This window comes from Anomaloglossus baeobatrachus, chromosome 2, assembly GCF_048569485.1.
Source record: "Anomaloglossus baeobatrachus isolate aAnoBae1 chromosome 2, aAnoBae1.hap1, whole genome shotgun sequence".
In the NCBI taxonomy this organism is placed as follows: Eukaryota; Metazoa; Chordata; class Amphibia; order Anura; family Aromobatidae; genus Anomaloglossus; species Anomaloglossus baeobatrachus.
In genome coordinates, this window is record NC_134354.1 from 545498338 (window position 1) to 545518559 (window position 20222).

A 20222-nucleotide genomic window follows, 5' to 3' on the forward strand; every position below is an offset into this window, starting at 1 on the left:
ACACACACATACATAATATATATTTTACACTTTTTTCAATTTTTCCTCTGCTTTTGACTGTATTTAATAATGCAGTTAGGGGTCTCGAAGCGGTGACCGGATTGTGTTCATAGGAAAAACATAATGACAGATGCAGGAGTCTTCAACAGACCAACAGCTGTCATGACATCAAATCGGCGCACCGCAATCACGTCACGTGCATGCTGATGGGCATTAGATGTACAAGTCCGCATCAAAGACATGGACACGACTTGACGCGCATGTACATCAAAATTTGTGAAGGGGTTAAACGCCTTAGTCCTCCGAATTATTTTCTGGTTTAGGCAGCGTCTACCATGTGGGGCGGTGCAGCTTTCCAGTGTAAAGCTGCATGTAAACTGGACGATAACCCACCAGATTCGATCGCTAAAGATTCATTGTTCATGAAAATTGTATACTGTGAATGGGATGAGCGCCTTAATGTGTCCAAAAACGCTCAAAGCGCATGAAATTGTTATCATAAAAAAAAGAGAATTTTGTTTACTTACCGTAAATTCTTTTTCTTATAGTTCCGACATGGGAGACCCAGACCATGGGTGTATAGCTACTGCCTCCGGAGGACACACAAAGTACTACACTCAAAACGTGTAGCTCCTCCCTCCGGGCTATATACACCCCCTGGATGACAATCTAACCAGTTCAGTGCAAAAGCTGAAGGAGGACATCCACCCATAAGTAGAGATAGAGTAAAACTCGGAAAAACCGGAACTCTGTCTACAACAACAGCCCGTGAAAACACACGGAACAAAAACTGCCAACAGGCAACAGGGAGGGTGCTGGGTCTCCCATGTCGGAACTATAAGAAAAAGAATTTACGGTAAGTAAACAAAATTCTCTTTTTCTTCATCGTTCCTTCCATGGGAGACCCAGACCATGGGACGTTCCAAAGCAGTCCATGGGTGGGAAATAAACCAAACTGAGAAGTAGGCAAAACCTAACTTCACAAATGGGCGACAGCCGCCTGAAGGGTGCGTCTGCCCAAGCTCGCATCTGCCGAAGCATGAGCATGCACTTGGTAGTGCTTCGAAAAAGTGTGCAGACTGGACCAAGTGGCAGCCTGACAAACCTGCTGAGCCGTAGCCTGGTGCCTGAAAGCCCAGGAGGCACCGACAGCTCTGGTCGAGTGCGCCTTAATCCCCGGCGGGGGAGGCACCTGAGAACACTGGTAGGCATCGGCGATAGCCGACCTAATCCAACGAGCTAGGGTCGGTTTAGAAGCAGAGAGACCCTTGCGCTGACCCGTGGTTAGCACAAAAAGTGAGGTGCACCGCCTAAAAACGGCGGTGCGTGACACAGATTCGGAGCGCCCGCACCAAATCCAAGGTGTGCAACGCCTTCTCAAAGCGATGCACAGGGGCCGGACAAAGAGAGGGCAATGAAATGTCCTGGTTAAGGTGGAAAGAAGACACCACCTTAGGGAGAAAGTCCGGAGTCGGACGAAGAACCACCTTGTCTTGGTGAAACACCAAAAAGGGGGATTCCGAAGAGAGCGCAGCCAAATCAGAAACTCTCCTGAGAGAAGTTATGGCTACTAGAAAAACAACTTTCTGTGAAAGTCTAAACAAGGGAACCTCCCTAAGAAGCTCAAAGGGGGGTTTCTGTAAGGCTGTGAGGACCAGATTAAGGTCCCAGGGATCCAAAGGCCGCCGGTAAGGAGGAATGATGTGAGCTGCGCCCTGCATGAAGGTGCGCACCTGAGCCAGTCGGGCGATACGCCGCTGGAATAATACCGACAGAGCCGACACCTGTCCCTTGAGGGAATTGAGGGACAGTCCTAGCTGTAGACCAGACTGTAGAAAAGACAGGATGGTCGGCAAGGAGAACGGCCAAGGAGCATGGTCGGAAGAGCGACACCAGGACAGGAAGATCCTCCAAGTCCTGTGATAAATCTTGGCCGGCCGAAGAAGACTTGCGAGCCTGAGTCATAGTGGAGATGACTTCAGGAGGAATACCAGAAGCCGTCAAGATCCAGGACTCAAGAGCCACGCCGTCAATCTGAGAGCCGCAGAATTCTGGCGGAAAAACGGACCTTGAGAGAGAAGGTCTGGGCGGTCTGGGAGATGCCACGGCACCTCTACAGACAGGCGGAGCAGGTCTGGGTACCAAGCTCGCCTGGGCCAGTCCGGAGCAATGATTATGACCCGACGGCCCTCCATTCTGATCTTGCGCAGAACCCTGGGCAAGAGAGCTAGCGGGGGAAACACGTAAGCCAGACGGAACTGGGACCAATCCTGAACCAGCGCATCCGCTGCGAAGGCCTGAGGATCGTGGGAGCGAACCACGTAAACCGGAACCTTGTTGTTGTGCCGGGATGCCATTAGATCCACTTCCGGAGTACCCCACTTGCGGCAGATTGACCTGAAGACTGCCGGGTGTAGGGCCCACTCGCCGCTGTCCACGGTTTGACGGCTGAGATAATCGGCCTCCCAGTTTTCTACGCCTGGGATGTGGACTGCTGATATGGAGGACTTGGAGTCCTCCGTCCACTGGAGGATTCGTTGAACCTCCAACATCGCCAGGCGGCTGCGAGTTCCGCCCTGGTGATTGATGTAGGCAACCGTTGTCGCGTTGTCCGACTGGACTCGAATGTGCCTGCCCGCCAACAGGTGGTGCAAGGCTAGGAGAGCTAGAAACACAGCTCTGATCTCCAGCACATTGATCGGGAGGGCTGACTCGGACGGAGTCCAAGTGCCCTGTGCTCGGTGATGGAGAAAAACTGCTCCCCAACCGGAGAGGCTGGCATCTGTGGTGAGAATCACCCAGGACGGAGTCAGGAAGGAGCGTCCCTGTGACAGAGAGAGGGGCCGAAGCCACCACTGAAGAGAGCTCCTGGTCTGTGGCGACAGAGCCACTAGCTTGTGCAGGGAAGAGGTCCGCTTGTTCCAACAGCGGAGAATGTCCAACTGCAGGGGACGCAGATGGAACTGTGCAAATGGAACCGCTTCCATTGACGCCACCATCTGACCCAGCACCTGCATGAGGTGTCTGATGGAATGACGGCGGTGCCTCAGCAGAGAGCGCACCGCTAGCTGAAGGGACTGCTGTTTGACCAAGGGCAACTTCACAAGTGCCGGCAGAGTCTCGAATTGCATCCCTAGGTACAGAAGCCCCTGGGTCGGGGTCAGAGTGGACTTGGACAGGTTGACAAGCCACCCGAACTGAACAAGCGTGGCGAGAGTGAGCGAGACACTCCGCTGGCAGTCTGTCCTGGATGAGGCCTTGACTAGAAGGTCGTCCAGGTAGGGGATTACTGCAAACCCCTGAAGGTGCAGGACCGCAACCACTGCTGCCATAACCTTGGTGAAAACACGCGGGGCCGTGGCTAACCCGAAGGGGAGAGCCACGAATTGGAAATGTTCTTCTCCGATTGCAAAGCGGAGCCAACGCTGGTGTGAAACCGCGATAGGCACGTGCAGATAGGCATCCCTGATGTCGATGGATGCCAGAAAATCTCCCTGGGTCATTGATGCATCCATGCGAAAACGCCGCACCTGAACATGCTTGTTGAGAAGCTTGAGATCCAGGATGGGCCGGAAGGAACCGTCCTTCTTGGGGACTAGAAAGAGGTTGGAGTAGAAACCTCTGAACCGTTCCCGAGCGGGAACCGGAACAATAACACCGTTGGCCTGCAGGGATGCCACGGCCTGAGAGAAGGCGGCGGCCTTGGAGCAGGGGGGAGTTGACAGAAAAAATCTGTTTGGCGGGCTGGAGGAAAATTCTATCCTGTAGCCGTGGGAGATGATATCCCGCACCCACTGATCGGAGACGTGTTGAAACAACACGTCGCCAAAGCGGGAGAGCCTGCCACCGACTAAGGACGTTGCTGGCGCAGCCAGATAGTCAAGAGGGGGCTGCCTTAGTGGCAGCGGCTCCTCCAGACTTCTGAGGACGCGGCTTTGCGCGCCAGATGGGTTTACGATCCTTGGCTGCGGTAGTGGACGAGGCTGAGGGCTTAGAGGCTGACCAGTTAGAGGAACGAAAGGAACGAAACCTCGATTGGTTCCTGACCTGGACAGGTCTCTTGGCTTTAGCTTGTGGCAAGGAAGTACTCTTCCCTCCAGTAGCTTCCTTAATTATTTCATCCAGTTGTTCACCAAACAGCCGGGACCCAGCAAAGGGGAGGCCCGCAAGGTACTTCTTAGAAGAAGCGTCTGCCTTCCACTCTCGAAGCCACAAAATCCTGCGGATCGCGAGAGAGTTAGCGGAGGCCACCGCCGTGCGGTGAGAAGCCTCCAGAATGGCAGACATGGCGTAGGATGAAAAAGACGAAGCCTGAGAAGTTAAGGCCTCCATCTCAGGCATAGAGTCCCTGGTGAGGGAATGTATTTCCGCCAGAGAGGCAGAGACTGCCTTAAGAGCCCACACTGCCGCAAAAGACGGGGAGAAGGAGGCTCCTGCCGCCTCATATACAGACTTGGCCAGAAGGTCAACCTGGCGGTCAGTGGGATCCTTAAGAGAGGTGCCATCAGCCACCGCTACGACTGTGCGGGCTGAGATTCTAGACACCGGAGGGTCTACCTTTGGGGACTGAGCCCACTCCTTGACCACTTCTGGTGGAAAAGGAAAACGGTCATCAGAACTACGCTTTGGAAAGCGTTTGTCAGGACAGGCCCTGGGTTTGGTGACAGTGGCCTGAAAACTGGAGTGGTTAAAAAACGTACTCCGAGCCTTCTTAGGTGAGGCAAACTGATATATCTCCACCAGAGAGGCTGGTTCCTCTGACACTGGTGGCGTGAGGTTCAGGACGGAGTTAATGGACGCAATCAAGTCACTAACATCCGCATCATCCTCAGACAAGGCAATGGGGTACCTAGAGCTAGCGTCTGAACCCACAGTAAAAGTATCCTCCTCACCCTGCACCTCGGCCCGTGAATCAGAGCCGTGGGACGAGGAAGGAGAAGGGTCCCTGCGTCTCCGTTTAGGAGGACGGGGTCCTAAAACATGCTCTGGAGCAACAGAGGCGGCCTGAGAAGGGGGCTGATTCATGGTCAGCAGTGTCCGGGACAGTTGTCCCATAGAGTCGGCAAAAGACTGGGAAATAGCTCTGGAAAAAGATGCTACCCAGGCCGGGGGATCAGTCACCGGGGCTGGAGCGGCCGGAGGAACCCCTGAGGAGGCTCCAGGCTGAGGGACCACCATGTTAGAGCAGGCATCACAATGTGGGTATGTGCTTGGCTCTGGCAGAATGAGCTTACAAGCAGTGCATATAGCGTAGAGCTTTGCAGCCTTGCTCCTAGTGACAGACATGCTGCTGAGGTGGAGGCTCTGCAGCAAGAATACACTCCTGTAGAATGCCCTGAGAGTGTATAATAAAAAGCCCACAACCAGAGGTTGTGGCTTACCAGACCGCTCTCTGTGTGCCCTCCGGATTCCACAGCTCAGACCCCCAGTGAAGCGTCAGCCTTCCTAAACAGCAGCAGCTGCAGCATCCAGCGCCGACCAGTGTAAGAACGCTGAGAAAATGGCGCTGGAAGGAGGAGGGGGGCGGGAGAAGCCCAAGAGCAGGAAACCGGAGGGCCAAGGAGAGATACAGGGGAGGGAACATCTCCACAGAAAGGAGTGTCCTCCCCTCTGCTGGCCGGCCGGTGGGCGGCGCCACGCTATGCCTGTGCATGAATGACATGCAGGGAAGCCGAAACCGAAACTAGGCCCAAACTGAAGCCGGGGCCTAGATTTTTAACGTGCGGCCGACGAGCAGGCACCCCCGGCGCGGTTCTCCGGAAAAACACCGAGAACCGGCCGGAATTACAGTAAAAGACAAACAACATACTCTCCCCTCAATAAAAGTACCCGGGACCCCTGAAAAAACGTCTCAATACTTAGCTTTTGAGACGCAGGGCCATGTCCCTGAGGGAAGGTGAAATGCTCCGTCCAGCAGGAACCTGACAGGGCTGCGGATGGAGACCGGTCTCCTGCACAGCAGAGAGGACCGTGATGGCTCCCACTTCAAACCAGAGCCTGAAAAGGATGTTGAAGGAGCGCGGCATGTGAAGGCTCCAGCCTTGCAAGGTCAACCTTAACAGCACCGCCGACACAGTGGGGTGTGAAGGGACATGCCGGGAGTCCAGACTGGACCCGCTTTTCTTCCATATCTTTAAAAATAAAATCTTAAAAATGAAAAATCAGAGAATGCATGTGTGTGTGTGGCCTCCTGAAACACAAAGCATTGAACTGGTTAGATTGTCATCCAGGGGGTGTATATAGCCCGGAGGGAGGAGCTACACGTTTTGAGTGTAGTACTTTGTGTGTCCTCCGGAGGCAGTAGCTATACACCCATGGTCTGGGTCTCCCATGGAAGGAACGATGAAGAAATTGTCATTACCACTTTCCAAAACTGTCAAACAAAGAAAAGCTTCTGTCCAGCGCAATAACAAGGATTCAGGTAGTAAAAACGACTTGAATTACTACCTGAATGCTTGTTATTGCACTGGACAGAAGTTTTTCTTTGTTCGGTTGTTACTGGGGGAGCACGCCTGAAAAGTCCGGCAGCAGAAGGTTCAAGATCAAGCATAAATATGGGTGAGCTGAATTTTGAATTGTTTCCAAAACTATGTAATGTAAATGGAGATTGTACGCTTTGTCAATGACTTGACCGGCAAACAGGAGACGTGAAACACACAAACCCCTGGGATAACCGGTTAATCATCAGAGTTCAGGTCATATGACACAGAAAAGGATCAGAATTATTCTGGAAACTGGGGAAGTCAGCGATCAATAAGTGTTTTAAAGGGTATCTTAAAGCATGTTTTTGCTATGTATCTGAGAACAGCATAATGTAGGAGCTGAGACCCTGATTCCAGTGATGTGACATTTACGAAAATGTGTGTTTCAATAAAATCAGTGTTTTGTCAGCAGGAAATTATCATTACAGGACTAGTCCTTCATGCTTTGTTTAACCACACCCCCACCACTGATTGGCAGCTTTATGTGTATACTGTGCATAGACAGCTGCTAATCAGTGGTGTGGTGGGGTCATACATGGCACAGCATTCAGAGAACTGGTAGACCTGCAGCAGAGAAAATGGTGATTGTGACCAATAAGTGACCACTCTCTGCCCCTACATCATACTGCTCTCAGATTACATAGTAAACTCCTGGTGACAGATTCCATTTAGTACACTTACATACCATTACATACATCAATAGGATAGATTATAATCTGCTGTGTTTTCTAGGCATGAAGTGGGGTTTGAATCACCTTTACAGGTAACAGATTAGTTGTGGATTTTCCATAAAAACGTTTTATGTGTGAAAAAATGTACAAGTACACTATTAAATTATATCCATTATATTTTATTATACCGGAGTGTCCCGGATCCGGCAATCTGGCGAACTACCGGATGTGTGAAACGGGCCTTAACTTTGCAGTGATTATATATATATATATATATATATATATATATATATATATATATATATATATATATGTGTATCACTGCAAAGTTAAGGCCCGTTTCACACATCCGGTAGTTCGCCAGATTGCCGGATCCGGGACACTCCAGTACAGTGTAATACAGTACAATGGCATCGCGGCAACCTCTGGGCACATGCTGTCATGTAACCGGAGCATGTGATTGGAGCTTGCCGCGATGCCATGGTACAGTATTACACTGTACTGGAGTGTGCCGGATCTTGCAATCTGGCGAAATACCGGATATGTGAAACGGGCATAAATCGACGTGATGAGGAATTTCCGTCTGCAGTGTAGATCAATTTCCGTTGCTAGATGGAAAAGCCTATCCATGACATGTAGACAGAACCTAAAGGGTATGGAGCTAGATTTGTATGCTACAGCAGTGTCATGGACACTCATCTGCAGCATTCGCTGTAATGTTATGATTCACAGTAGGCCCACAAGATAAAGATTGCTGCCTGCAAATTACTTTTGTATTAGTAGCACAAACTGGTGTCCTCCAAATCAGCAGTTTGCTGTCAAGAGATCATTTTTTTTCCAGAATTCCAGCAATGCCTGTAAGGATCAGGTACATGCAAATCTAAAACATCATCAGTAAAGGAGTCTTACAGTGTGACAGGGCACAGAATGAGGCTTTATTGTTGGGGTGGTCATAGACGTGAATTTCGTCTGTTTATGTAGATGGTCAACCCACTCTTGAAGATCTTGTTGGTTATTACATGACACTGTTATCCGTTCAATCATGTTACCTAGAAATAGGAAATAGGATACAAACATTAGCAATAGTGTAAAGGCGAGCATTTACAAGTTGGCAAAACTTGTACTAAACTTATCAAAGTGGGGCATGCACAGTAAGACACTACAACACAAGGTGCCCTGTAATCTCTAAAGATGATTTTTATTTTCTTCACCCCATGACCGGCATACCATACAATAATATTTTGAAGCCTAATACATACCAAACACTATAATTTCAACTGTACATATCACTAAAAATGGTCAAAAATTGTTCAAAAGAACTGAAGTCCTCAGTGGTTGATACCTTTTAAAGGTATGATGGTATGACCTCACCACAGGTCCTGCTAGACAAAGTGAATCATTTGTATAATACTTATGCTAATTCTAACAGGGGGAGGGGATAACTATGAATACATGATCTCTTCTAGTGCAACTGTCAGTCAACAAGCTGCTCATTTTACAAACTTTACTTTCTTGGATTTCAAAACCTAAACATCAGAGCTGACCACTAAAGGTATGTATAGGATCAGTCTGATAGTGCCAGTATAGCACTGGCATTAGGTTATATGCGAAAATCCTGGTGATTGTCTCCCTTTTAATTGTACCTTTCAATTTAAAAGGGGTTTCTGACTACTGGATAACCCCAAGTTAATCAGTTTCGCGGAGGAATTAAAAACAAAACCATTGTATACTATAGCTTTTGAAGCAGCGCTGTTCCATCCAGGTCAGCAACATTGTCCACGTCAGCGACGCAACATTGTTACGTGGCATGCTGGCTGCAGCCAATGAGAGGCTGCCCTGATTAAATAGTAAAGGCAGCACTTGACAATGTTACATCCCGCCAAGAACAGCGGCACAGATTTAGCTGGAATGGCGCCGCTGCAGGAGGCAAGTGTTCACAGGTTTTATTGTAATTCCAGTGCTGAATAGATTGAGCTGAGGTTTGTCCAGTAGTGGAGAATAAGAAAAAAACATTGTGAAGGGTCCTGTTTAAAAGAAATTCATATCTATTTTCTGTTGCTGCTTCTGATAGTTAACTAGTATAATCTGCTGTACCTTCTTACATGGGCAGTGGTGGGAATGGAGGCAAGCCACCAACACATCACCTACACCAATCAACCGAATTTAAACAATTAATGGGACTGGAAACCTATAGCTTCATTCACTGTGTAGTGGCCATTATGGAGAACTGCAGCTCCGCTCCTATTGCATTGAACAGGGGTTAAGGTACAGTTCTCATAATGGCAGTGGCGTTCTGGCTCCATTAATTCCATTTACATCCAGCAACCAGAGCTGTGAAATGCTGATCTGAGGGAGCAGTGATCGTTGGACTGACAACTATCTGATACTGATGGCCAATCCTAAAGAAAGTCCACCAGAATAATTAAAGGGATTGTACATGCTCATTTGTAAACCATATTATTATTAAACACGAGCCCATTGCCAAGTGGAGGTTTAACCCCTTAACGACCCATGACGTACTAGATACGTCATGGATCGTGTGCCGTAAGCCCCGCCCCCTGCCGCCGGTCGGCGGCGGCGAGACGCGCACATATCAGCTGTTATCAACAGCTGATATGTGTGCCTGCTAGCCGCGGGTGGAATCGCTTCCACCCGCGGCCATTAACCCCTTACATTTCGCTGCCAAAGTCTTGGCAGCGATATGTATATGGGCGCCGCCATGACAGTGACTTACCCCGCCCCCGCCGGAAGTCACGTGACATGATCACGTGACTTTCGGCGGTTGCCACGGTAGCACAGGGTCATGTGATGACGCCTGTGGCTAACATGAGTCACTTCCTCTCAATGCCGGAATACAGCCGGCATTGAAAGTGAAGCAGCAAATCTGCAGTTCTCAGCTCTGTAGCTGAGATCTGCAGATAGTGCAGAGCGATCGGATTGCTGATCGCAATAGCCCCCTAGGGGGACTAGTAAAATAAAAAAAAAAAGTAAAAAAAAAGTTTTAAAAAATTAAAAAAAAATAAAAAAACCTAAAAGTTCAAATCACCCCCCTTTCACCCCATTGAAAATTAAAGGGTTAAAAAAATAAAAAATACACACATATTTGGTATCGCCACGTTCAGAAATGCCCGATCTATCAAAATATAAAATCAATGAATCTGATCAGTAAACGGCGTAGCGGCAAAAAAATTCCAAACGCCAAAATTACGTTTTTTGGTCGCCGCAAATTTTGCGCAAAATGCAATAACAGGCGATCAAAACGTAGCATCTGCGCAAAAATGGTACCGTTAAGAACGTCAGGTCGAGACGCAAAAAATAAGCCATCACTGAGCCTCAGATCCTGAAAAATGAGAACGCTACGGGTTTTGGAAAATGGCGCAAAACGTGCACCACGTTTTTCGGACAAGCTTGTGAATTTTTTTAACCCCTTAGATACAAGTAAACCTATACATGTTTGGTGTCTATAAACTCGCACCGACCTGAGGCATCATACCCACACATCAGTTTTACCATATAGTGAACACGGTGAATAAAATATCCCAAAAACTATTGTACAATCCCACTTTTTTTGCAATTTTTCCGCACTTGGAATTTTTTTGCCGTTTTCCAGTACACTATATGGTAAAACTTATGGTTTCATTTAAAAGTACAACTCGTCCCGCAAAAAACAAGCCCTCATATGGCAAGATTGATGGAAAAATAAAAAAGTTACGCCTCTCGGAAGAAGGGGAGCAAAAAACAAAAACGCAAAAACGGAAAGTGCCCGGGGGCTGAAGGGGTTAAATATGAAGAAATTGAAGACTACCAGAAATTTCATAGGCATTCTTGTGATTTTCATTGTCTTCTAGCTTGGTGATGCAAGTTCCCGTTAATGGAAGTTTCCCCTGAATAAAAAGACAAAAAAGTGACAATCTATCCTACAAGAATAATAATACAGTAGAGAGCGCACCGTGCAGACAGTACTAATATCTGGAATATGAAGCAGTAGTATAGAAATCAGACAAATACTGAGGCTGGTAGTAAAGACAACACTTAGATCTCATCTACACAAGACCAAGGAAAGCCGAACTTATAGTTCACACTCTGTGCGGCTGAATGCAATGTATTGTTCCCTCCAAGGAGCCATTTCAGTCTGGGAAAGAGACATTTGTAGTATTTATCAACGGGAGTACAGACAGGAAGGCTATAAAGTCTGCCCTTCTGATCATAATTTGCAGAAACTTTGAAATGCATATTTGTCACATTTATGTACAGGCGACCTATGTCCAGCCCTCCGGTCAGGAATTCCTGATAACAAAACTGATACTACAGCTTCCTATGGGAAGAGTTTTGTACCCAGAGGCTCCATTCGTCTCTCCGGATGTCTTCCATCACTGGACACATTATTCTGTCCAGCTAGCGATGCTGGTCCAGGGCACAAAATTAACATTTTTTTGTTATCAGTAGTGTCAATCTCACCCCCCAAAAAAGTGCTGGGCATGCAAAATTGGTTTATCTCAGAAATTGGCAAAAAAAAAAATCTCCCCCTACGTTATACAGAAATACAGTGGAACCTTGCTTAACGAGAACAATCCGTTCTGGGAGTGTGCTTGTTAACCAAGTTACTCGTTCAGCAAAGCAAGATTTCCCATAGGAAATCATTGCAATGCAGATGATTCGCTCCACAATGTGTTAAATGTCCCATCCTGGTCCCCTATTCTGTCATTCCACACATACACAAACACACACAAACATGTACAAACACACACAAACACACAAGCACGCGCGCACACGCACATATTATATGCTCACCTTACCTTCCGTTCCATCGCCGGTCTCCTGGGACTTGCTGTTCTCTGGTACGGGGCCGGGCTGTGTATCGCGTTACCATAACGACGAGGAACTTCCTAGCCAGAGCGCTGACGTCAAAGGCAGAGCCGCTTGCCTCTGATTGGCCAGCGCGCTGCCTTTCAGTAGCGGTGACAGGAAGTTCCTGGCTTGTTGCTATAGATGCCGATACACAGCCTGGAGTGGAGCGGCGAACTACAGGACCCAAGAGGCCGGCGATGAATCGAAAGGTACACTATATTATGTTATATTATATGCTCACCTTACCTTCCGTTCCATCGCAGGCCTCCTGGGTCTTGCCACAAGGACGTCGCGATGTACACGGGAACTACAAGAACCATGAGACCGGCGGTGGAACGGAAGGTAAGGTGAGCATAATACTGAATGTGCGTGCGTGTGTTTGTGCGTACATGTGTGTGTTTGTGTGGACTGCAAGGGCGGGTCAGTGCACGGTGGATGGACGGAACCGGAAGTGTGTGCGGTGAGTATTTCGCTCGTACAGCAAAGCTTTCTAGTAAAACCAGGTTACAAATTTACAGAAAGCTTTGCTTGTTAAGCGAAATTCTCGTTAAGTGGGTTACTCGTTAAGCGAGGTATGACTGTACTCTTAAACATGCAGACACAGCTATAATCCAATGGACATAGAGACCACATGAAATCGGAAGTAGAAAATAAATAAAAGCATAGCAGATAACACGTCAGTAGGTTTACCTGATAAATAAAGCCACTCATTCTTGGACTGGCAGAAAGCATTAATAATACATTGGGGAAAAGGAGAAGATACCTCTCATTCTTTTCCTACAAGAGAAGAAAGTACATCAGTAAGTGGCACACTGGGCATTCACATTACATCAGCTTCTGCGTCAATAGGGAATGCATCCTCAGAGTGGATTTTATGTTACATTTCATATCAGGATTTTCACACTAGTCACTAAACCTAATGTTCTGACAGTAAGCCGCATGAACATAGACAGTCCTGGACTGGCTTGGACTACCTACCAATTTTCAAAAGTGAGCCTTGTGAAATCTAATATTTTTGGCTCCAAAAGATGCACTAGGGCTTATTTACGAGGGGATGTCTTATATTTTGTAATGATGTCAGTGATTGGGTTGCCCGTTAATGAAAAATGAATGTTCACCCCTTCCCCTGCCCATAATCCCACCCATGTCAGTGATTGGAAATTGTGTTAAATATTAAAATGAATATGCACCCCTTCCCCCGCCCAACTCTGTGTGCGGTGTCAGTGATTCACTTAAAAATGAGGAAAAGAACTTCCAGCTCTCATTTTAAAAATCTTTTCAGTGCTTTATTCCAACATGCATAAAAATAGTGGACTTACATGACAAACAAAATTGTTCAAGAGATGAGTTTCGGCTGCAACGCAGGCAACCTTTTTCAAGGGCTGTGTGTGGACAAGCTTAGCCTGAGTACATGTAGACAAATAACTAATAGCTTGATACGATCAAGGCCATGCGTTCCAAATTTCACCAACCTGATTTGCTGTGATGTGCAGATCATGTGTGATGTGATATACTATATAATGATCGGCACATCACAGCGCTCTTCACACCGTAAAGCACAACATTGTAAGGCAGGCTGAGAGGAGAGTGAAGTCTGCACTATGATGTGCCGATCATTAGATTATATCACATCACACGACTTACATATCACAGCGCTTGTCACATAAAAGCACCGGACTGTAAACCAGGATGAGAGGAGAGTGAAGTGTGATCTGGGCATGCGTGCCCAAACTGGTGTCACTCACTGAGAGACACAAACACTAACCTCTGATTGTCACACCTGGTCAGCGTAGGGGTAATTATACAAACTATTTGCCCAATGGGCAACAAGAGGTACCCTACCTAAAGACCTAATCAAATAAACTTTATTAAATTATATAAATAGACAAGGATTAAAAATGGCAGGTGGGAAGCCAATTCCGTATTAGATAAGTGCGGCCGCGGACCGACACTGCTCTGGATAAATTCCTAAACCAGTGTTTCTCAACTCCAGTCCTCAAGACCCACCAACAGAACATTTTTTCAGGTTTTCCCTCAATCAGGTTTTCAGTCTTTCATTAATGTTGCACAGGTGATGGAATTATTCCTTGTCTAATATTGAGGAAAAACTGAAAACATGATCTGTTGATGTCTTGAGGACTGGAGTTGAGAAACACTGTCCTAAACGTTATATGGCTGACTATCACCTACACTGCCTGTTAAAAACTACCTAACAGCTAATAGCCTCCCCTCACTGAGAGACAGCCCCACACCCAACAGTGACAAGCCCTGCTCAGTTTTTCTGATTACGGTCTCCAGACCAAAAGGACCATAGTCAGAACATCAACATAGGAATATACACGCCAAAGAGAAATATACTTACAGGAGCAGGTTAAGTAAAAGAAGTATATTAGGAAGTGTTAGTTAGGAAGAGTTAGGACAAATGAAAGGGGGTGAAATTAGTATTGAAAAACCTCTAAGTATGACGGGTTTTACTTGAATGGTTGTCCAAAGCTGATCAGGAGGCGAGTGGCATTGATAAAGTCACATTTACAGATACCTGCCACATGTGCAAATCTTTAGAGTCAACGTCATTGGTGACACATGCCTCTTGAATCAAAAATTAGTGGCGGTGACCAAACCACTTAAAGAAGAGTAACTAGAGTTATGATCACAATACAGTCAATTATATGCATAAATGTGAAGTTACAGATCAAATTCAAACAAGAACCTTAGCATAAAACATCACAAATCATTCAGTATAAAAAAACACAACACTTACCTCACTCCCTGAACATTGTATCATCACTTGGGACATATATATTACTGAACCAAGGGTCTTAATGTCGTCGCCTTCCCAGCCACGTATAGCCTCATTTAGAATTTGCAGTTCCAATTCCTTTCGTTTTCTCACCTCTTGACATTGTGCCTGCAAAAAAAAATACATGGAGGTGTCATAGTTGGGGAAAATACTTCAATTTCCCAAAATTACATCTAATTGTACACATTTCCACAGAAAAAGGCAACTTTTCAATAGTGTTATCTGAAGAAAAAAAAAAAAACCAAAAAAACAGGGTAAAACACATTATACCCCATCTTTCAGTAGACAACTTTGCATCATTTGGTCCATAAGAGGAACACTGACAAAACTAGTCATTTTCATCTCCTCCAATTCTTGACAGGGCAACCCTGGGAGGCTGTGAGGTTTAGTTTCCAACACTGACAACATGGATTGGCACTGCTGTTAACAAGTGACCACAAAGCACTTGGGGGTATGTCTATTCATCAACTCAACTATAAAATGTGAGAATGCACAAGTCTTTCTTCACTAGCATCCAACTTGTGATAATCTTAATTACTCACCGGTAATGGGATTTTCAATAGCCCATGACAGCACCACATGAGAGATAGGTTCCGCCCACATCAGGACAGGAAACCCACTGATAAAAAGGCGGTACCTCTCCTCCACATCAGTAGGTTTTCAGAGCCAGAGAGGACCAACAAAACACAAGAAACAGATTAATCATACCACCACCCAAGGAAAAACACCCATAACTAACACTCCCCGAAGGGTGCCCACAACCAGTGAATAGGGGGGGAACTAAGGGTGCTGTCATGGGCTATTGAAAATCCCATTACCGGTGAGTAATTAAGATTTTTCCCTGCCGCCCATGACAGCACCACATGAGAGATTTAAATAGACCATCCACCTTAGGGAGGGACCACCGCCTGCAAGACCCGTCTCCCAAAGGAAAGGTCAGTTGTGGAGGACAAGTCCAGCCTATAGTGCCGAAAGAAAGTCCCAGGAGACGACCAAGTAGCCGCCCGACAGATCTGGTCAAGAGAGGCATCCGCCCTCTCCGCCCAAGACGTAGACACCGCTCTAGTGGAGTGCGCCCTTATGCCCGGAGGAGGAGTGGCGTCTTTAGCCGAGTACGCCAAACCGATGGCATCCCTGACCCATCTGGCCAATGTAGCCTTAGAAGCCCCATGCCCCCTGGACTGCCCCTGAAAAGTGACAAACAGGACCTGAGACTTCCTCCATTCCCTAGTCCTATCTAGGTACGTGACTAAGGCCCTCCGGACATCCAACGTGTGTAACCTAGCCTCCTCCTCGTTCCGAGGGGGGTCACAGAGGGAAGGGAGCACGATCTCTTGGGACCTATGAAACGGTGTAGAAACCTTGGGCAAGTAGAAGGGATCAGTCCGCAACACTACCCTATCATCCAGAATCTGGGTATAAGGGTGAACCACAGACAAGGCTTGGAGATCCCCCACCCGCCTGGCCGAGGTGAGTGCGACGAGGAGAAAAACCTTAAGGGACAGCAGTTTGAGAGGGACTTCCCCTAAGGGCTCAAACGGAGGCCCTGTGAGGGCATCCAACACTAAATTAAGGTCCCATGGGGGAACCCTGGGAGCCTGAACAGGTACAGACCTGGACTTAGATTTAATGAACCGGCAAATCCATTCATTCTGCGCCAGACTACAATGAAACAGTGCCCCTAAGGCCGATACCTGCACCTTGAGCGTACTGGTGGAGAGCCCCAATTCCAACCCCCTCTGGAGGAATTCTAGAATAGCCGAGATAGGAGGGGGGCCCTCCGCCCGAGCCCCCGACTGAAGGAGAAAGCGCTTCCAGACCCTACCGTAAATGGCCGTGGTGACCGCTTTCCTACTGCTAAGAAGAGTATCGATTAAGCAAGAGGAAAACCCCCGTCGAGCTAGCAGCCGCCGCTCAAACGCCAAGCCGTCAAATGGAGAGCCGGGTCAGGGGGGTGACGGACTGGGCCCTGGGACAGGAGATGAGGGGCGTCCGGGAGAACCCAAGGATCCACCAGAGACAGTGTCCGCAGCCAGTAAAACCACTCCCGTTTCGGCCAGAAGGGGGCGATGAGAATAACCTCTGCTCTGTCGGTCCGGATTTTCCGGAGAACTGAAGGCAACAGGATCAGGGGAGGAAACGCGTACAGGAGGCCTTGAGACCAAGACATCTGGAAGGCATCGAGGGCAACAGGATCGTCTCGGGGGTTGAGAGAGCAGAACCTGTCCACTTTCCGATTCGCCTTGGTAGCGAACAGGTCTAGAACAGGGACACCCCATAGAAGCGTGATCTTGCGAAAGACCTCCGGGTCCAAGGACCACTCCCCCTGACGGAGACAGTGCCGGCTGAGGAAGTCTGCCTCCTCGTTGTCCGTCCCCTTGATATGAAGAGCAGTCAAGGAGGAGAGATGTTGTTCGGCCAGCTGGAAGATGTGCATAGTCAGAGTCAGAAGAGAAGGGGATCTGGTGCCGCCCTGATTGTTGACGTACGCCACCGTCACCCTGTTGTCCGAAAGGATCCGAACATGGCGACCTCTCAAGAAGGGGAGGAACCCCTCTAGTGCCTTGAGAACCGCCATGAGCTCCCTGTAGTTGGAGGACTGTCTGACCAACCGAGCGTCCCAGGGACCCTGGAGCACCCGGTGGCGTAGATGGGCACCCCACCCCCAATGGCTGGCATCTGTGACTATTGTGTCCGTGACCGGGGAAAGCCAAGGAACCCCCATCCGGAGGTGAGAGGGGTCCTGCCACCAACCCAGGGAGTGCAAGGTGTCCGCAGACAGGGTCAATTGTTTCTCCAAACAGCCTCCAAACAGTCTCTGAAACTGAAGGACCTCCATCTGGAGGATTCTGGAACGCAGTTGGGCCCACCACACTCCTGGGATGCAAGAGGTAAGAGTCCCGACCAGCGACATAGCCTGCCGTAAGGACATGCTTGGGCAACTCCTTACGGAAGAGAGAAAGGACAAGATCCTGGCGACCTTGTCCTCTGGCAGGTGGCACAACTGTCTGGTAGAGTCCAAGACGAGACCCAGGAAGACTTGACACTGGAGAGGCTGGAGTCTGGACTTCTGCTGATTCACCACCCACCCCAGGCTTTCCAGGATGGTGATGACCCTGGTCACGTGAGCCGCACATAGAGACTCCGACTGACTCACTATCAGGAGGTCGTCCAGATACGGAATGATCAATATGTCCTGTTCCCTGACATGTGCCATGACCTCCGCGAGGACTTTGGTGAAGATCCGTGGGGCCATGGAAAGCCCGAATGGCAGCGCTGCGAATTGGAAGTGTCTCAGCCTCCCGGAGACGTGTAGTGCGAACCTGAGAAACCGCCGGTGAGACGGAAAAATAGGGATGTGATAATAGGCGTCCTTTAAGTCGAGGACCGCCATAAAACACTCTGGATACAACAGCCTGACAGTTGACTTCATGGTCTCCATTTTGAAGGCTCGCTGCACCAGATGCAAATTCAAGTTCCTCAGGTTGAAGATGGTGCGGAAGGTGGAGTCCGGCTTCCGAACCAGAAAGAGAGTGGAGTAAAAGCCGTCCCCTTCTTGTTCTATGGGGACCTCCTGAACGACTTTCCTCGAGAGGAGAGTTAGCACTTCCACTTCCAAGGCCATCTGCCGCTCTGGGGACCGCAAGGATGTTATCACGAGAGACCCCCGAGGGGGTGAACGGAAGTCCAATTTTAACCCTTCCTCCACAATCTGAAGGAGCCACCTGTTGGAGGAGATTGCCTGCCATGCATGGAGGAAGAGGGACAGCCGACCCCCTACCTGATGATAGGCGTCATTGAGAGGGCTTGGGCTTATTATCGGAGTGCTTGCCAAAGAGAAAGCCCGAGGTAGTCTTTCTACGGTCCTTCCACTGATCTTGCGGTTTTTGAGACTTCTTTGCGAAAAACTGACGTCTCCGAAAGGGCCGGCTGCGAGAGGACGCCACCGGAAAAACTGGAAACCCCTGTTTCTTATCGGATGCCGTAGTGAGGAGGTCGTCCAGGCCAGAGCCAAAAAGATAGGCACCTTCACAAGGCATGCTGCATAGTCGCCCCTTGGATTGGACATCACCCTTCCAAGTTTTCAGCCAGAGGGCCCGACGCGCGGAATTGGAAAGCGCCGCCGACCTGGCAAATAGTCTTAAAGAATCAACCGAGGCATCAGCCATAAAGGCAGCAGCACCCTGTATTAAGGGCAAGGACGAGATAATATCTTTCCTAGGAGTGTCATTGCGCAACTGGTCTTCTAACTGCTGAAGCCACACCATTAAAGACCGGGCAACACAGGCGCTGGTCACGGCCGGGCGCAAGCCACCTGCCGTAGACTCCCATGTCCCTCTCAGAAAACCATCAGCCTTCCTATCCAGCTGATCCTTAAGGGACCCCAAGTCCTCAAACGGCAAGGTAGTGGAACGAGACGCCTTGGCAATAGCGACATCAATTTTTGGGGTTCTATCCCAAGAGGTAGATGCTTCCTCATCCACGGGGTACTTCCTTTTAAGGGAAGAGCTAAGATTCAACCTTTTGTCCACTTTTTTCCACTGGTCAGTAATGAGACTTTGAACCTTCTGGGGAATGGGAAACCCCTTACGCTTCCTGGAATCCAAGCCCCCTAACATGACATCCTGGGTAGATTCGGGCCCCCTGGGGTCCACTATACCCATGGTCGAACGTACTGCCTTCACCAAAGGTCCGACGTCTGCCGTAGGGAAACAAGGGCGACCACCTTCATCGGAAGAGGAAGAGGAGCCAGAATCGGAGGGGGAGGATCCCGAGGATCCCGACGACCGAGAGCCCTGAGCCGAACCCGCCGAGGTATCGGGAGTAGACAGCTTATGATGACGGGACTTCTTGCGCCTCTTGCCCCCCTTAAAGGATTTAAGGGACTCCTGTACTTCCGCTCTGATAATGGAACGTAATTCAGATGAGAACCCCGGCCCCTCTTTGAGTAGGGTCTGTTGGATACAGCCTGCACACAGGGCCTTGGTGTAATCCGAAGACAGGGAGGATTGGCATATGGCACATTCCTTGTGACGCTGCTTGGAGGCACATTTTTTCGGTACCTAACAAGAGAGGGGACACGGAAACGGGGACTTAGAAACATGGAAGACCACGAAGTCCACTCACCCCCACGACTCCAGGCAATACCGGATCAGGAGGCGGATTCTTATCTCCCTTGGACCTCTTGGGACCCACCGACCGAACGCTGCCCGGACTGGATACAGCCTTCCGGGAACGATCCGCAGAGCCGCGTTCCGAGCCCCGCTGTGGCGACTCCTTGCGCTGCTCCTTGCTGCGGGGTGAATCTCCTGCCATAATGGTAACAATGGAGGAGAAAAAACTCACCAGTCCCAAGCGCCGGTCACATTTGTCTCGTTACATGGGCGCCGCCATCTTGGATCCTAGTGCGCATGCGCACAC

The 20222-nt window shown here is 48.8% G+C and overlaps 1 protein-coding gene across 3 annotated transcripts in view; it reads right to left on the minus strand.

Moving 5' to 3' along the window:
- ARHGEF7 (Rho guanine nucleotide exchange factor 7) overlaps positions 1-20222 on the minus strand; it is a 180476-nt gene that overhangs the window by 32991 nt on the left and 127263 nt on the right. For all 3 annotated transcript variants that reach the window (XM_075336661.1, XM_075336663.1, XM_075336662.1), the window contains 4 exons: positions 14763-14909; positions 12692-12778; positions 10959-11037; positions 8063-8202 (listed from right to left, as the gene is read on the minus strand). In XM_075336661.1, the coding sequence (XP_075192776.1) occupies positions 8063-8202; positions 10959-11037; positions 12692-12778; positions 14763-14909 (453 nt within the window). The remainder of the gene's footprint in view (positions 1-8062; positions 8203-10958; positions 11038-12691; positions 12779-14762; positions 14910-20222) is intronic.